This window comes from Somniosus microcephalus, chromosome 4 (assembly GCF_052327205.1).
Source record: "Somniosus microcephalus isolate GS21.2 chromosome 4, FLI_Smic_1.0, whole genome shotgun sequence".
In the NCBI taxonomy this organism is placed as follows: domain Eukaryota; kingdom Metazoa; phylum Chordata; class Chondrichthyes; order Squaliformes; family Somniosidae; genus Somniosus; species Somniosus microcephalus.
The window spans coordinates 154935349-154952693 of NC_140990.1; the positions used below are offsets into that span (position 1 = coordinate 154935349).

Consider the following 17345-nt stretch of genomic DNA (forward strand, 5'->3'; position numbering starts at 1 on the left):
CCGGAGCTGATGCTACTCCGAATGCCAATCGATTATACTGGTAAAGACCTTTGTGAGTGTTTATCGTGAGATACTTCCTAAAGGATTCTTCAACCTCCATCTGCAAATATGCTTGTGCTAGGTCAATTTTTGTAAAACGCTTCCCTCCAGATAGTGAGGCGAAGATATCTTCTATCCTTGGAAGAGGATATTGTACTGTGTGAAGGACTGGGTTCACCGTCACCTTGAAGTCCCCACAGATGCGAACCTTCCTTGGCTCCTCAGACTTATTGTTTAACATTTTCTTCATGACAGGAACGATGGGTGTCATCCACTCGCTCCAGTCTACCTTAGATAACACGCCTGCATTCTCCAGATTCTCCAGCTCTGCCCCGACGGCTGGGCGAATTGCATATGGTACCAGTCTTGCTTTGAAAAACTTGGGAATTGCATTCTCTTCTATTTTTATCGAGGCGGTTACGCCTTTAAGAGTTCCCAGTTCTTGTTGAAATACCTCTTTGGCGTTAGCTAAGATTGTTGACAATCGTCCAGGAGTGACGTCGTCATCCTTTTTACCAGCCACCGTCAGTGCCTGAATGGAGTGCCAGTCTAAACTTATCTTTCTGATCCATTCACGTCCCAATAACGGTGGTCCACCATCTTGCAGTATGTACAGATACAATTTCTGTCTTTCCTTTCCGTTGTATTCGACAGGCACCCTTATTTTTCCTCTGGGGTATACTTTTTGCCCCGTATACGTCTTCAAGACAATGGATGTCTCTATCAAGGGTATGTGTGAGAATAGCCGCTCGTAGTCTCGTCGATTCATGACGGTTAGAGCTGATCCTGTATCCAATTCCATTTTGACTTGGGACCCTGCTGTCGTGAGGGTGGCCCAAATGGTTCGGTGATCCTCTTTTGCAATTACGTTGTGAAGTTTGAGACAGCTTAGTCTCTTGTTCCCGGATCCACTGTCGCTCATCTGGTCTTCAGAACTACTGTCCGTCATCTTTTGTACTTTCCTGTATGGTTCCTTAGTAGCCTTTTTGTTGTCGTTGGTCTTCTTCCCAGACCTGCAAACTCGTGCAATGTGTCCCATCTTTCCGCATTGCCTGCATATTTTGTCCTTGGCCAGCAGTCCTTCTGGTCATGGGTTGTTCTGCCGCAGCGATAACATTTTGCAAATCCCCGTGTCATTTCGTGGGTGCCGTATTCCTGTGGCTTTTGCTGTATTTCCACAGCTCCCCTTGCTGCTGCTTCGTACAATACTGCCACGCTGAAAGCCTTATCTAGCGTCAGCTCTTTCTCTGAGAGTAACCTCTTCTGGGTTCCTTCACTCAGGAGCCCACAGACAAATTTGTCCCGTAAGGTATCTGCCAGTCCTGCTCCGAACTGGCAGTGCTTTGATAGCTTGCGTAGTTCCGTAAGGTAATCAGCATTGCTCTCATCTTTATGCTGATTTCTCCTGTGGAATTTAAATCTTTCTGCTATCAGCAGCGGTGTAGGATTTAGGTGTTCCTGTAGGATAGCAACAATTTCGTTAAAACTCTTCGCCTTCGGTTTGGCTGGAGTAATCAGGTCCCGCAATAGGCCGTACGTCCTTGCGCCCATTAAGCTTAGCAGTACCGATGCCTTTTTCTCATCGGCTATTTCGTTTGCCTCGCAATATACCTCGACTCTTTCCACATACGTGGTCCAGTCTTCTATTGCATTATCGAAGGCAGTGATATTGCCAGTCTTCGGCATCTTGGAAATCTAAGATGGCGCCTCCCGTGCTTTGCCTTCTTCCCCGATTTAACAAAATGGCGCCTCCCGCGCTTTGCCTTCTTCCCCGCTGGATTAAGTTGGCGCTGTTGCTTGCGTTTTATGCCTTGATGGCGACGCCCTATGGTCTTCGCGCACTTCCCCCTGCGCTGCTGCTAACGCCGCTCTCCGCGGTTCCCGTGGCAAACTGCAGCTCCTCGCGGCTTTCTGCGCGTTTAATTTTTTTATTATTTCCCCGTCGTCGGAACAACCCTGCGGGACACTTGCCTCCCTCTTCTCGGGTCTGTACGCTGCCCGGCTTCGTAGCACCGGCCGCGCCCTGTATGCTCCACCCTCTCTCTCTCTCTCCTCTTCCCGACAACGCTGCTCGGCCCCGTTGCAAAGCCACCGCTCGAGCTCTAGACCGCCGCAGCCCAGGAAGGATCAGTGTACTACCTGCCACCAGCCCGATTAGCTGAAGCACCATCGACAGGATAACCAAGCCCCGCTCTCGACAGCCTCTCCTGCAAATCTTCAACTCCGCTGACTCAGAGGCGGATGCCCACGGTCGATGCCCGTTTCTTCTGTTTCTTTCTTCCTTCTGGCCTCGACCTCTGATAACTTCGCTTCAGGGATGGATCCCCATGAGGGGGTGCCGACTGTAGGTAAGTTCGTATCTGCTCGTCGCCAGTATTATGTCCGTGTGTAATTGAGACACGGATTGCAGGAGTTGGTTATAACAGGTCTTTACTGAATGGAGGCAACCTGGAACTACTATGCAAATGTTACTACACAGGCTTATATACAGGGGTGGTCACTACTGGTACTGCAGTATACAGGGGCTGCAGAATATAGTTCCTTCTGCAAAGTACATACACTACACTAGACACAAAAGGCATCGAGGGATATGGGGAGAGAGCGGGAATATGGTATTGAGATAGAGAATCAGCCATGATCATATTGAATGGCGCAGCAGGCTCGAAGGGCCGAATGGCCTACCCCTGCTCCTATTTTTCTATGTTTCTAATAAATTTGTCAAACATGATTTCCCTTTCATAAAACCATATTGACTCTGCTTGATTGTATTATGATTTTCTAATGTCCTGCTACTACTTCCTTAATAATGGATTCCAGCATTTTCCCAATGACAGATGTTAGGCTAACTGGCCTATAGTTTCCTGTTTTATGTCTCCCTCCTTTCTTGAATATGGGCGTTACATTTGCGGTTTTCCAATCCGCTGGGACCTTTCCAGAGTCTAGGAAATTTTGGAAAATCACAACCAATGCATCCATTATCTCTGCAGTCACTTCTTTTAAGAGCTTAATATGCAGGCCATCAGGTCCAGGGGACTTGTCAGCCTTTAGTCCCATTAGTTTGCCGAGTACCTTTTCTCTAATGATGGTGATTGTTTTAAGTTCGTCCCTCCCTTTTGCCCCTTGATTTTCCATTATTATTTGGATGTTTTTAGTGTCTTCTACCGTGAAGACAGCTACAAAATATTTGTTCAAAGTCTCTGCCATTTCCTTGTTTCCCATTATTAATTCCTCAGTCTCATCCTCTAAGGGACCAACATTTACTTTAGCTACTCTCTTCCTTTTTATATACTTGTAGAAGCTCTTATTGTCTGTTTTTATATTTCTTGCTAGTTTACGCTCATAATCTATTTTCTCCCTCTATTTTTTTTTAGTCATCCTTTGCAAGTTTCTAAAATTGGCCAGTGACATTGGGCAGGTGCTAATGGCACATCATCTGACTAACAACTTGATCAGAAAATCCACCCCTTCTCCTTACTGTTTCATTAACACCTTGGGGTGTACAATGGGTCAGGCATTGCCCTTTTACCTCTTGGACCTTCCCACACTGACAAAATGAAAGTCTGGTGGTTGCTGGATGTGAAATGAGTTTGGACCTAAGTTGCAGTGAACACAAGCAAGGAGCTGGGATAAAATGGCATCAAACCCCAACTTTCATTAATTTGTCATTAAGTTGACAATCTCACTCAGAAAGCATGTAAGGATGGCTGGTGTGAGAAATGGAAATGTCATATTCACACAGTTAGGGGGCATTCTTCTGGGACTTGAGGTTAGAAAGACCAGAGAGAATTTTACAGTGCATCTGGGCTCTGTTTGGAGTCGATACTGAGGGCAAAAATGGAACTGGAAAACTGATGAGCTCAAAAATAAAGACTGCATATTCTTGCTCTCGGATTGTGCTGTGTGGAGCTGTTTCTTAAAAATGAGTCTGATGCCCAGTTCCTTTAAGAGTAGGGGCCTTATATTCTGATGCATCAGGTGGTGTGTCAGGAACCCGTCCTTTTAGTAACTGATTGATAGACCATGAAAAGTCCAGTAAGATTCTAGCCTGAGCAAAGACACACTAAAGGTAAGAGCTGCAATAATGAAATGTTGTGCGTGCAATGTGAACTGGGTTACTGTACTCTGAGGAGATTTTATTACAGTCTACTTATTTGCAGGGAGTGACGGTTATTCGGAAAATCATGGCCAGGCTTGTGGAGTGTGTGCCAAATTTTTCCAATGGGCAAAGTAAAGAGGTAAGGCTGTCAATGGGCTGGGGTTAGTGCCTGGATCGTCATTTACAATATATCTTGCAGCAGATTAAACTGAAGGCACAGCTAACCTACATTGGGTTAAGGTAATGCGTAGCTGAGCATAGAAAGAAGATCTCAGGTTCAATTCCTAGTCAGTGTTGAGTTGGCTGATTTCAGGGGTCGAACAATTGGTTTCAATGCCCTGTGTTAGGGAAATGCAAACTGGCCAGAATTCCCATTCCTTCTTGCCATCTAGTGATCCCTGCTCTGATGTCCCCTATGCTCGAGTAGTCTGCTGACATCTACTGTCTACTACTGCAGCAACATTCAAACAGAGCCTTTTATGTGATACTGTATGGCTTATTATGGGACAGGATATGAGTGGAAGAACTTTAGACAAGTTGGAGTTTATGGAGGATGGGAGGCCAGTAAGGAGTAAGAGAGTCTGGAGGTGACAAAAAAAGATGGATAAGGTTTTAGCAGGTGGAGCGTCTGAGTTAGGGCTGGAAGTGGGCAATGTTGCATAGCTGGAATATTATCCCGTGCCTGTGGATGATGTTGCTGAGGAGCAGAATGTGGATGAGGAAGAGGAGGAGGACAAGGATAGATCTTTGGAGGGCCTCCATAGGTAACAATTGGGAGCGGGAAGACAAGCCATTGCTGCAGAAGCACTGGCTGTGGTCAGATAGTTAGGAGTGGAACCACACAAGGCAATCCCACAGAGCTGGACAATGGAGGTTAGGCAAATGGTGATGTGGTCCATCAAAGGCTGCAGAGAGGTTGAGGAAGACCAGAAGGATTAACACACCACAGTGACAGAAGATGCCGTTTGTGCCGTTAGCCAGGGCCATCTCAGTGATATGAGATGGGTGGGTGGAGTGAGGAGATTTGAAAAGTCAATCTCAGCTCACAGATGAAAGATGACCACTTGGCAGGATACCAGGACTCTGCTAATTGCCTCAGAACTATATGTTTGATGGGACAGTGTAGAGGGAGCTTTTCACTGCATCTAACCCGTGCTGTACCTGCCCTGGGAGTGTTTGATGGGATAGTGTAGAGGGAGCTTTACTCTGTATTTAACCCGTGCTGTACCTGTCCTGGGAGTGTTTGATGGGACAGTGTAGAGAGAGCTTTATTCTGTATCTAACCCGTGCTGTACCTGCCCTGGGAGTGTTTGATGGGACAGTGTAGAGGGAGCTTTACTCTGTTTCTAACCCGTGCTCTACCTGCCCTGGGAGTGTTTGATGGGATAGTGTGGAGGGAGCTTTACTCTGTATCTAACCCATGCTGTGTCTGCCCTGGGAGTGTTTGATGGGGCAATGTAGAGGGAGCTTTACTCTGTATCTAACCCATGCTGTACCTGCCCTGGGAGTGTTTGATGGGGCAATGTAGAGGGAGTTTTACTCTATATCTAACCCGTGCTGTACCTGCCCTGGGAATGTTTGATGGGACAGTGCAGAAACATAGAAACATAGGAGCAGGAGTAGGCCATTCGGCCCCTCGAGCCTGCTCCGCCATTCAATGCGATCATGGCTGATCATCCAAATTCAGTACCCTGTCCCTGCTTTCTCCCCATATCCCTTGATCCCTTTAGCCTTAAGAAATATATCCAACTCCTTCTTGAATATATTTAATGAATTGGCCTCCACTGCCTTCTGTTGGAATTCCACAGGTTCACCACTCTCTGGGTGAAGAAATTCCTCCTAATTTCTGTCCTAAATGGCTTACCCCTTATCCTTAGACTATGACCCCTGGTTCTGGACTCCCCGACCATCGGGAACATCCTTCTTGCATCTAGTCTGTCCAGTCCTGTCAGAATTTTATAAGTTTCAATGAGATCCCCTCTCATTCTTCTAAACTCCAGCGAGTATAAGCCCAATCAACCCGATCTCTCCTCATACGTCATTCCTGCCATCCCAGGTTTCAGCCTGGTGAATCTTCGCTGAACTCCTTCCATGGCAAGAACATCCTTCCTCAGATAAGGCGACTAAAACTGCACACAATACTCAAGATGCGGTCTCACCAAGGCCCTGTACAACTGCAGCAAGTCATCCTTGTTCCTGTACTCAAACCCTCTCGCTACGAAGGCCAACATACCATTTGCCTTCTTAACCGCCTGCTGCACCTGCATGCTTAACTTCAGCGACTGGTGCACAAGGACACCCAGGTCTCGTTGCACTTCCCCTTCTCCCAATCTATTGCCATTCAGATAATAATCTGTCTTCCTGTTTTTGCCACCAAAGTGGATAACCTCGCCTTTATCCACATTATACTGCATCTGCCATGCATCTGCCCAATCACCCAACCTGCCCAAATCATCCTGGAGTTTCTCGGCATCCTCCTCACAGCACACACGCCCACCCAGCTTTGTGTCGTCTGCAAACTTGGAGATATTACATCTAGTTCCCTTGTCTAGATCATAAATATATATTGTGAATAGCTGGGGGTCCAAGGACCGATCCCTGCAGTACCCCACTAGTCACTACCTGCCACTCGGAAAAAGACCCGTATATTCCAACTCTTTTCTTTCTGTCTGCCAACCAGTGCTCTATCCAAGTCAATACCTTGCTCCCAATCCCATGTGCCTTAACTTTAGACGCTAATCTCTTATGCGGGACCTTATCGAAAGCCTTTTGAAAGTCCAAATACACCACATCCACTGGTTCTATTTTACCAGTTACATCCAGAGGGAGCTTTACTCTGTATCGAACCCATGCTGTACCTGCCCTGGGAATGTTTGATGGGACAGTGTAGAGGGAGCTTTACTCTATATCTAACCCATGCTATACCTGCCCTGAGAGTGTTTGATGGGGCAGTGTAGAGGGAGCTTTACTCTATATCTAACCCGTGCTGTACCTGCCCTGGGAGTGTTTGATGGGACAGTGTAGAGGGAGCTTTACTCTGTATCTAACCCATGCTGTACCTGCTCTGGGAGTGTTTGATGGGACAGTGTAGAGGGAGCTTAACTCTGTATCTAACCTATGCTGTACCTGCTCTGGGAGTGTTTCATGGGACAGTGTAGAGGAAGCTTTACTCTGTATCTAACCCGTGCTGTACCTGCCCTGGGAGTGTTTGATGGGACAGTGCAGAGGGAGCTTTACTCTGTATCTAACCCATGCTGTACCTGCCCTGGGAGTGTTTGATGGGACAGTGTAGAGGGAGCTTTACTCTGTATCTAACCCGTGCTGCACCTGCCCTGGGAGTGTTTGATGGGACAGTATAGAGGGAGCTTTACTCTGTATCTAACCCGTGCTGTACCTGTTCTGGGAGTGTTTGATGGGACAGTGTAGAGGTAGCTTTACTCTGTATCTAACCCGTGCTGTACCTGCCCTGGGAGTGTTTGATGGGACAGTGTAGAGGGAGCTTTACTCTGTATCTAACCCATGCTATACCTGCTCTGGGAGTGTTTGATGGGATAGTGTAGAGGGAGTTGTCCTCTGTATCTAACCCGTGCTGTACCTGCTCTGGGAGTGTTTGATGGGATAGTGTAGAGGGAGTTTTACTCTGTATCCAACCCGTGCTGTACCTGCCCTGGGAGTGTTTGATGGGGCTGTGTAGAGGGAGCTTTACTCTATATCTGACCCATGCTGTACCTGCTCTGGGAGTGTTTGATGGGATAGTGTAGAGGGAGTTTTACTCTGTATCCAACCCGTGCTGTACCTGCCCTGGGAGTGTTTAATGGGACAGTGTAGAGGGAGCTTTACTCTGTATCTAACCCGTGCTATACCTGCTCTGGGAGTGTTTGATGGGACAGTGTAGAGGGAGCTCTACTCTGTATCTAACCCGTGCTGTACCTGCTCTGGGAGTGTTTGATGGGACAGTGTAGAGGGAGCTTTACTCTGTATCTAACCCGTGCTGTACCTGCCCTGGGAGTGTTAGATGGGACAGTGTAGAGGGAGCTTTACTCTGTATCTAACCCGTGCTGTACCTGCTCTGGGAGTGTTTGATGGGATAGTGTAGAGGGAGCTTTACTCTGTATCTAACCCATGCTGTACCTGCTCTGGGAGTGTTTGATGGGACAGTGTAAAGGGAGCTTTACTCTGTATCTAACCCGTGCTGTACCTGCCCTGGGAGTGTTTGATGGGACAGTGTAGAGGGAGCTTTACTCTGTATCTAACCCATGCTGTACCTGCTCTGGGAGTGTTTGATGGGACAGTGTAGAGGGAGCTTTACTCTGTATCTAACCCATGCTGTACCTGCTCTGGGAGTGTTTGATGGGACAGTGTAGAGGGAGCTTTACTCTGTATCTAACCCGTGCTGTACCTGCCCTGGGAGTGTTTGATGGGACAGTGCAGAGGGAGCTTTACTCTGTATCTAACCCATGCTGTACCTGCTCTGGGAGTGTTTGATGGGACAGTGTAGAGGGAGCTTTACTCTGTATCTAACCCGTGCTGTACCTGCCCTGGGAGTGTTTGATGGGACAGTGTAGAGGGGTCTTTACTCTGTATCTAACCCGTGCTGTACCTGCCCTGGGAGTGTTTGATGGGACAGTGTAGAGGGAGCTTTACTCTGTATCTAACCTGTGCTGTACCTGCCCTGGGAGTGTTTGATGGGACAGTGTAGAGGGAGCTTTACTCTGTATCTAACCCGTGCTGTACCTGTTCTGGGAGTGTTTGATGGGACAGTGTAGAGGTAGCCTCACTCTGTATCTAACCCGTGCTGTACCTACCCTGGGAGTGTTTGATGGGACAGTGTAGAGGGAGCTTTACTCTGTATCTAACCCATGCTATACCTGCCCTGAGAGTGTTTGATGGGACAGTGTAGAGGGAGCTTTACTCTGTATCTAACCCGTGCTGTACCTGCTCTGGGAGTGTTTGATGGGATAGTGTAGAGGGAGTTTTACTCTGTATCTAACCCGTGCTGTACCTGCCCTGGGAGTGTTTGATGGGACAGTGTAGAGGGAGCTTTACTCTGTATCTAACCCGTGCTGTACCTGCTCTGGGAGTGTTTGATGGGATAGTGTAGAGGGAGTTTTACTCTGTATCTAACCCGTGCTGTACCTGCTCTGGGAGTGTTTGATGGGATCGTGTAGAGGGAGTTTTACTCTGTATCCAACCCGTGCTGTACCTGCCCTGGGAGTGTTTGATGGGGCAGTGTAGAGGGAGCTTTACTCTATATCTAACCCGTGCTGTACCTGCTCTGGGAGTGTTTGATGGGATAGTGTAGAGGGAGTTTTACTCTGTATCCAACCCGTGCTGTACCTGCCCTGGGAGTGTTTAATGGGACAGTGTAGAGGGAGCTTTACTCTGTATCTAACCCGTGCTGTACCTGCTCTGGGAGTGTTTGATGGGACAGTGTAGAGGGAGCTTTACTCTGTATCTAACCCGTGCTGTACCTGCCCTGGGAGTGTTTGATGGGACAGTGTAGAGGGAGCTTTACTCTGTATCTAGCCCGTGCTGTACCTGCTCTGGGAGTGTTTGATGGGATAGTGTAGAGGGAGCTTTACTCTGTATCTAACCCATGCTGTACCTGCTCTGGGAGTGTTTGATGGGACAGTGTAGAGGGAGCTTTACTCTGTATGTAACCCGTGCTGTACCTGCCCTGGGAGTGTTTGATGGGACAGTGTAGAGGGAGCTTTACTCTGTATCTAACCCATGCTGTACCTGCTCTGGGAGTGTTTGATGGGACAGTGTAGAGGGAGCTTTACTCTGTATCTAACCCGTGCTGTACCTGGCCTGGGAGTGTTTGATGGGACAGTGCAGAGGGGTCTTTACTCTGTATCTAACCCGTGCTGTACCTGCCCTGGGAGTGTTTGATGGGACAGTGTAGAGGGAGCTTTGCTCTGTATCTAACCCGTGCTGTACCTGCCCTGGGAGTGTTTGATGGGACAGTGTAGAGGGAGCTTTACTCTGTATCTAACCCGTGCTGTACCTGTTCTGGGAGTGTTTGATGGGACAGTGTAGAGGTAGCTTTACTCTGTATCTAACCCGTGCTGTACCTGCCCTGGGAGTGTTTGATGGGACAGTGTAGAGGGAGCTTTACTCTACCTGGCCCATCCTGTATCTCAGCTTTGTGTGCGTGATGCTGAAATAAATGCCCCAACAATCCATTACCATAATGCGTACAAAGTTTACCAAAAGAGGCTTAATAGAATGTGGTGCAAATCGCAAGCACACACTGGGGGAGGGGGAAGGAAAGTCATACAATAATGGGCACACAAGAACCCTGGGCAACTTGGGATTATAAATCAGAGATGCACACACCCCATGGTTAATAAATAACAGCACATATAGCCCCAAGAGAATGTACGGTTATAAATCAGGGCTTAGAGCTGAAAAGTCTGAATGTTCATCTGTAAATGTGTTTCTTATACATTGAACAGATCTGAGAGCCATATCAGTGTCTTTGGTTGAAAATGAAAGAGCATCCTTGATCAGTGTATCTGGATTATGGTGACACATGTAGAAACCCATATCTGATCAATAGGTCAGTGCTTGCTTTCTGTCTCAGGCTGTGTTGTGCAACTTGTTGATTAACTGGTGGAAATATAACTCCCTTCTCTCCCTGGCCTTGCACCCACTGACCGCAGCTTTGGGAATGAATGACCAGTCTGTTGCTATACCAGACCCGGGGAACGCCATACTAACGGGCACTGCTGTTTCTTATTCTGCACTATCATTAGCTTTTATTAATGATTTTCTTGTTAAATTTGTGCTCATGCAGATGAGGGGTGTTGATGCTAGGGAATGGAACACATAGCATTTCAAACACTGAAACCCCGATTTAACCTGGGGCAAGAGACTAACGTGGGGTTGGTGCTCTAGTGATACATTTAACTCATGAGCTGCATTAACATAGATCAGGCCCAATTCCCAACCGAACCCTGTTTTAATGACGGGGCTAAAAGGGTTCAATTGAGGACAGGTTGCATAGACTGGGATTGTATTCCCTTGAGTATAGAAGATTAAGTGGTGATCTAATTGAGGCGCTTGAGATGATTAAAAGAGTTGATCGGGTTGATAGAGTGAAACTATTTCCTCTGGTGGGGGAACCCAGAACAAGGGGACATAGCCTTAAAATTAAAAACAGAGAAGTGTGAGGTGATGCATTTTGGCAGAAGGAACAGGGAGAGGTAATATACACTTAATGGCACAGTTTTAAAGAGTGTGCAGGGAGAGAGGGACCTGGGAGTTAATGTGCATAGGTCCTTGAAAGTGCCGGGACATATTGAGAGAATGGTTAGCAAAGCATATGGGATCTTGGGCTTCATAAATAGAGGCTAGACGCGGACAGGCTGTTCCCACTAGTTGATGGTACAAGGACTAGGGGACACAGATTTAAGGTTCTGGGCAAGAGATACAGGGGGGATGTGAGGAAAAACTGTTTTACGCAGCGAGTGGTGAGGACCTGGAACTCGCTGCCGACGGAAGTGGTGGAAGCGGAGACACTCAATGTGTTCAAGGAGAGACTGGATAGGCACTTGAGGGAAATAAACTTGCAGGGCTACGGGGATACAGTGGGGGAATGGGACTGACTGGATTGCTCTACAGAGAGCCAGCACGGACTCGATGGGCCAAATGGCCTTCTTCTGTGCCGTTATGACTCTATGGCCTAGAAATTCGGTTGGTAGTGCCAGCGATTAGCGCCTAAAGAGCCCGAGAATTGGGGCGTTACCCAATTTTCGGGCGGGTGCAGTGAATATAGCGCCACCTCCCATAGTGAGTATCCTTTTAGCGCCGGCGCTAACTCTTTGCGCTCGCCCGCGGGCGCAGGCAGATCATGACGTCATTTCAGTGTGCAACGCCTTTTTGGCGCCCCGGACCGGATATTCGGTGGCGCCCACAACCTTTCCGCCTGGCACTATTAGTGACAGTTGGATGGAGCGTTCCCAGGCCCTTCTCGGACTCGGGTGGCGCTATTTAAAGGGGACAGCACTAGTATAAAAGCTGCAGCCATTTGGGCTGGCCATTCTGATCGTTGCTGGAGAGAGTTGCTGACCTTCTGTTGGACAGTAATTTTCTCATTGAGCCTTCGGAGGCACTGGCACTGGCAGCTTGAGGGCCCGGCTCCCGAGCTGGTGATGCAGCATCTGAAAGCAGGGAGGTGGAAGAGTGGCTTTAGCAAAAGGACAGCTTGGCAGCAAGGGATGCCAGATTGCGGCAAGGCTATGACATGGGTCCACAGTGAGAAAGCATGCTGGCGGGGGGAACAAGTGGAAGGAGACAGTTGTAAAAGGTGAGAACCTTACCATCGCTGTCGACAATGGGGTCGGCAGCTGCAGTGGTTACAGGACCACTCAGACGTCCTCCAAGAATCTGGTGGACTCTCTCCTCGAGATCCGTGAGAGTGACCACTTGTGGAGGTCCTCCACCGGTGCGAAGCTGGTCTTTGCCAATCCTCGCCAGCTTGGACTGCAGGGGAAAGGAGGGGAAGTTATGTTACATGATGCCCTGAGTGATCATCTCATGCCCCCCATGGTGCAAGAGCCCTTACATGATGCCCTGAGTGATCATCTCATGCCCCCCATGGAGCAAGAGCCCTTACATGATGCCTTGAGTCAAATGTGCATGTGTGTGCCCAGAAAGGGCCATGGGTGCTTGCTGGCAGATGGCCAATGGGGCACAGCCCACCCTGTAGCCATAAAGTCAGGTGCAAATGAAGGGATGCAGAAGTTTGCAGAAACAACACTCACCCTCACGACCCGAGTGAGGTCGTTGAATTTCTTTCTGCATTGGACAGGGCTCCTGGTCACCATGCTGCTGGAGTTGACCCTCTGGCATACATCCCTCCAAGCTCGTCGGTAGTCCTTAGAATTCGGTCTCCTGCCATTGTCTGGGTAGAGAACATCTCGCCGGCACTCCACTGCGGCCACCAATTGCTCCAGAGCCTCATTGGTGAAGCGCTCTGCTCTCTGTCTCACCTTCTCCATCTGGTCCAAGTTTTTAGCGCCAGACAAGGGCCTGCACCGATTCTGAGGCCTGCAAGGTGCAGAGTGTGGATGCTGAAGCTGATTGACCCACCCCTTTAAGAGCTGGCCAGCGCCTGGAAGTCTCGTGGTCATCAGTAATTGAGAGCACCTGCGCTGCGCCCGTCCGCTCCGACATTGGGTTGCGCTGGAAGTTTAGCGCCTTAGGAGTCCCGTGTAACACCTGAATTCGCGCCTCAATCACCTTTAGGGGCGATGCAACCCAATATTGCGCCAGGTGGCGATAAGTTGCGTCTGGCTATAAACTTTGCGCTGCGCCAATTCTAACGCCCCAAGCGGGGCTATACCCAATTCCTAGGCCTATAACTCTAGGGCCAGGCCATTCAGGAGTGATGTCAGGAAGCACTTCTTCACACAAAGGGTAGTAGAAATCGGGAACTCTCTCCCATAGATACATAGATACATAGAAGATAGGAGCAGGAGTAGACCATTCGGCCCTTCGAGCCTGCTCCGCCATTCAATGAGATCATGGCTGATCATCCAAATTCAGTACCCGGTCCCTGCCTTCTCCCCATATCCCTTGATCCCTTTAGCCTTAAGAAATATATCCAACTCTTTCTTGAATATATTTAATGAACTGGCCTCCACCGCCCTCTGTGGCAGAGAATTCCACAGGTTCACCACTCACTGGGTGAAGAAATTCCTCCTCATTTCAGTCCTAAATGGTTTACCCCTTATCCTTAGATTATGACCCCTGGTTCTGGACTCCCCGGCTATCAGAAACATCCTTCCTGTATCTAGTCTGTCCAGGCCTGACAGAATTTTATAGGTTTCGATGAGATCCCCTCTCAATCTTCTAAACTCCAGTGAGTATAAGCCCAATCGACACAATCTCTCCTCATACGTCATTCCTGCCATCCCAGGTATCAGCCTGGTGAATCTTCACTGCACTCCTTCCATGGTAAGAACATCCTCCCTCAGGTAAGGCGACCAAAACTGCACACAATACTCAAGGTGTGGTCTCACCAAGGCCCTGTACAACTGCAGCAAGACATCCTTGTTCTTGTACTCGAACCCTCTTGCTACGAAGGTCAACATACCATTTGCCTTCTTAACCGTCTGCTGCACCTGCATGCTTACCTTCATCGACTGGTGTACAAGAACACCCAGGTCTCTTTGCACTTCCCCTTCTCCCAATCTATTACCATTCAAATAATAATCTGCCTTCCTGTTTTTGCCACCAAAGTGGATAACCTCACATTTATCCACATTATAGTGCATTTGCCATGTTTCTGCCCAATCACCCAACCTGTCCAAATCGTGCTGGAGTTTCACGACATCCTCCTCACAGCATACCCTCCCACCCAGCTTTGTGTCGTCTGCAAATATGGAGATATTACATCCAATTCCCTCGTCCAGATCATTAATATATATCGTGAACAGCTGGGGTCCTAGGACCGATCCTTGCGGTACCCCACTAGTCACTGCCTGCCACTCGGAAAATGACCCGTTTATTCCAACTCTTTGCTTTCTGTCCGCCAACCAGTTCTCTATCCAAGTCAATACCTTGCCCCCAATCCCATGTGCCTTAATTTTGCACGCTAATCTCTTATGCGGGACCTTATCGAAAGCCTTCTGAAAGTCCAAATACACCACATCCACTGGTTCTCCCTTATCTATTTTACCAGTTACATCCTCAAAAAATTCCAGTAGATTAGTCAAGCATGATTTACCTTTTGTAAATCCATGTTGACTTTGTCCGATCCAGTCACTGCTTTCCAAGTGCTCTGCTATTACATCTTTTATAATGGACTCTAGCATTTTCCCCACTACCGATGTCAAGCTTACCAGTCTATAATTCCCCGCCTTTTCTCTACCACCTTTTTTGAATAGTGGGGTAACATTAGCTACCTGCCAATCCATGGGTACCGTTCCAGAGTCTATTGAGTTCTGGAAGATGACCAGCAATGCATCTACTATTTCTGGGGCCACTTCCTTAAGTACCCTGGGATGTAGATTATCAGGCCCTGGGGATTTATCGGCCTTCAGTCCCATCAATTTTCCTAACACCATTTCCCTACAAATAGTGATTTCTTTCAGTTCCACCCTTTCATCAGACCCTATGTTCCCCGGCATCTCTGGGAGGTTATTTGTGTCCTCCTTTGTGAAGACAGAACCAAAATATGTATTTAGTTGGTCTGCCATTTCTTTGTTCCCCATTATAAATTCCCCCGATTCTGACTGCAAGGGACCTACGCTTGACTTCACCAATCTTTTTCTCTTCACATATCTATAAAAGCTTTTACAGTCAGTTTTTATGTTCTCTGCAAGCTTACTCTCATATTCTATTTTCCCTTTCTTAATTAATCCCTTTGTCCTCCTTTGTTGAATCCTAAACTGCTCCCAATCCTCAGGATTATTGCTTTTTCTGGCCAATTTATATGCCCTCTCCTTGGACCTTATGCTGTCCCTAATTTCCCTTGTTAGCCATGGTTGAGTCACCTTTTTTGTTTTATTTTTATGCCAAACTGGGATGAACAAATTCTGTAGTTCATCCATTTGGTCTTTGAATGTTTGCCGTTGCCTATCCACCGTCAACCCTTTGAGTGCCATTCCCCAATCAATCCTACCCAACTCGCTCCTCAGACCATCATATTTAAATTGAGGACCCTAGTCTCCGAGTCAACTACTTTATTCTCCATCTTAATGAAGAATTCGATCATATTATGATCGCTCCGACCCAAGGGGCCTCTTACAACAAGATTGCTAATTAATCCTTTCTCGTTACATAATACCCAGTCTAAGATGGCCTGATCTCTGGTTGGTTCCTCGACATATTGGCCCAGGAAACCATCCCGTAAACACTCCAGGAATTCCTCCTCCACAGTATTGTTACTCATTTGGTTGGCCCAATCTATATGTAGATTAAAGTCACCCATGATGACTGCTGTGCCCTTATTGCACGCTTCTTTAATTTCTCTTTTACTGCCATCCCGTAAACACTCCAGGAATTCCTCCTCCACAGTATTGTTACTCATTTGGTTGGCCCAATCTATATGTGGATTAAAGTCACCCATGATGACTGCTGTGCCCTTATTGCACGCTTCTTTAATTTCTCTTTTAATGCCATCCCCAACCTCCGCCTTACTGTTTGGAGGTCTATAAACCACTCCCACTAACGTTTATTCCCCCTTAGTATTTCTCAATTCTACCCATACAGATTCCACCTCATCAGAGCTAATATCCTTCTTTACAATTGTGTTAATCCCTTCTTTAACCAGTAATGCTACCCCACCTCTCTTTCCTTTTTGCCTATCTTTCCTGAATATCGAATACCCCTGGATGTTGAGTTCCCAGTCCTGGCCTTCCTTGAGCCACGTTTCCGTAATCCCAACCAAATCGTATTTGCTTACTTCTATTTGCGCAGCCAATTAGAGTCATAGGGCTAGATTTTCAGTTGATAGCGCCAGCAGTTAGCGCCTTAAGAGAAGTGATTTTCGGGCGCTATGCGTGTAGCGCCCGTGCGCAGCGCAGTTTGCGCCCCGCCCCAAATTAAGTTGCCCGTTAGCGCCGGCGCAAAGTTTAGCGCCCGCCCGGATGCGCGCGCAGAAAATGACGTCACATCCTCGTGCAACGCCCTTTGTGCGCCCCGATTCCAAACTTCAGTCGGACCGCCCCATTGTGCAGCTGGCGGCCGGAGCGTTTGGAAAAAGGAACGCAACACAACCAGCGCGGGCCCCGGGGGGCGCAAATTAAAGGGGACGTGCTCTCCAGTATAAAGGCCAGCCTTATTTCAGAAAACACTCTTGTGCAACGCATTTCTGGAGACACAACAAGGAGGATAGCTAACTGGTTTCAAGCAGCAAGAGCTCAGGTATTTTTGGACTCAGGCCAGAGCACTGCAAGTGGCCTTTTGGAAATTTGAGTGTTTGCCAGGATTTGATGGGGGTTGCATGGGGTGCCAACGCGGAGCTGCAGCTCCATGTCCGTAGGGCTCGCAGACGCATTGTGAGAGGGGCAGCCCTGGCTAGAGGCAGAGGGGGCTACAGGCGTCGGCCACGTAGGCCTTACCCAGTCAGGCTATACCGCCAGCAGCGCTCCTACCTAAACATGAGTGCCGCGCGATGTGTTAAAAGGCTCCGATTCCGAAAGGAGGTGATTGCAGAGATCTGCCACCTGCTTCGCCGAGATCTGCGGCCAAAGCTCAG

At 48.1% G+C, this 17345-nt stretch overlaps 1 protein-coding gene across 3 annotated transcripts in view; it reads left to right on the forward strand.

The window, feature by feature from the left end:
- The first annotated feature begins 4004 nt into the window (after positions 1-4004).
- Positions 4005-17345, forward strand: part of ftcd (formimidoyltransferase cyclodeaminase) — a 230332-nt gene continuing 216991 nt past the window's right edge. For 2 of the 3 annotated variants that reach the window (XM_085985365.1, XM_085985367.1), the window contains exons 1-2: positions 4008-4105; positions 4197-4274. In XM_085985365.1, coding sequence (XP_085841491.1) covers positions 4221-4274 — 54 coding nt within the window. In that variant the 5' untranslated portion in view covers positions 4008-4105; positions 4197-4220. Of the gene's footprint in view, positions 4106-4196; positions 4275-17345 lie in introns of all 3 variants that reach the window. The other variant, XM_085985366.1, reaches the window with a different exon arrangement.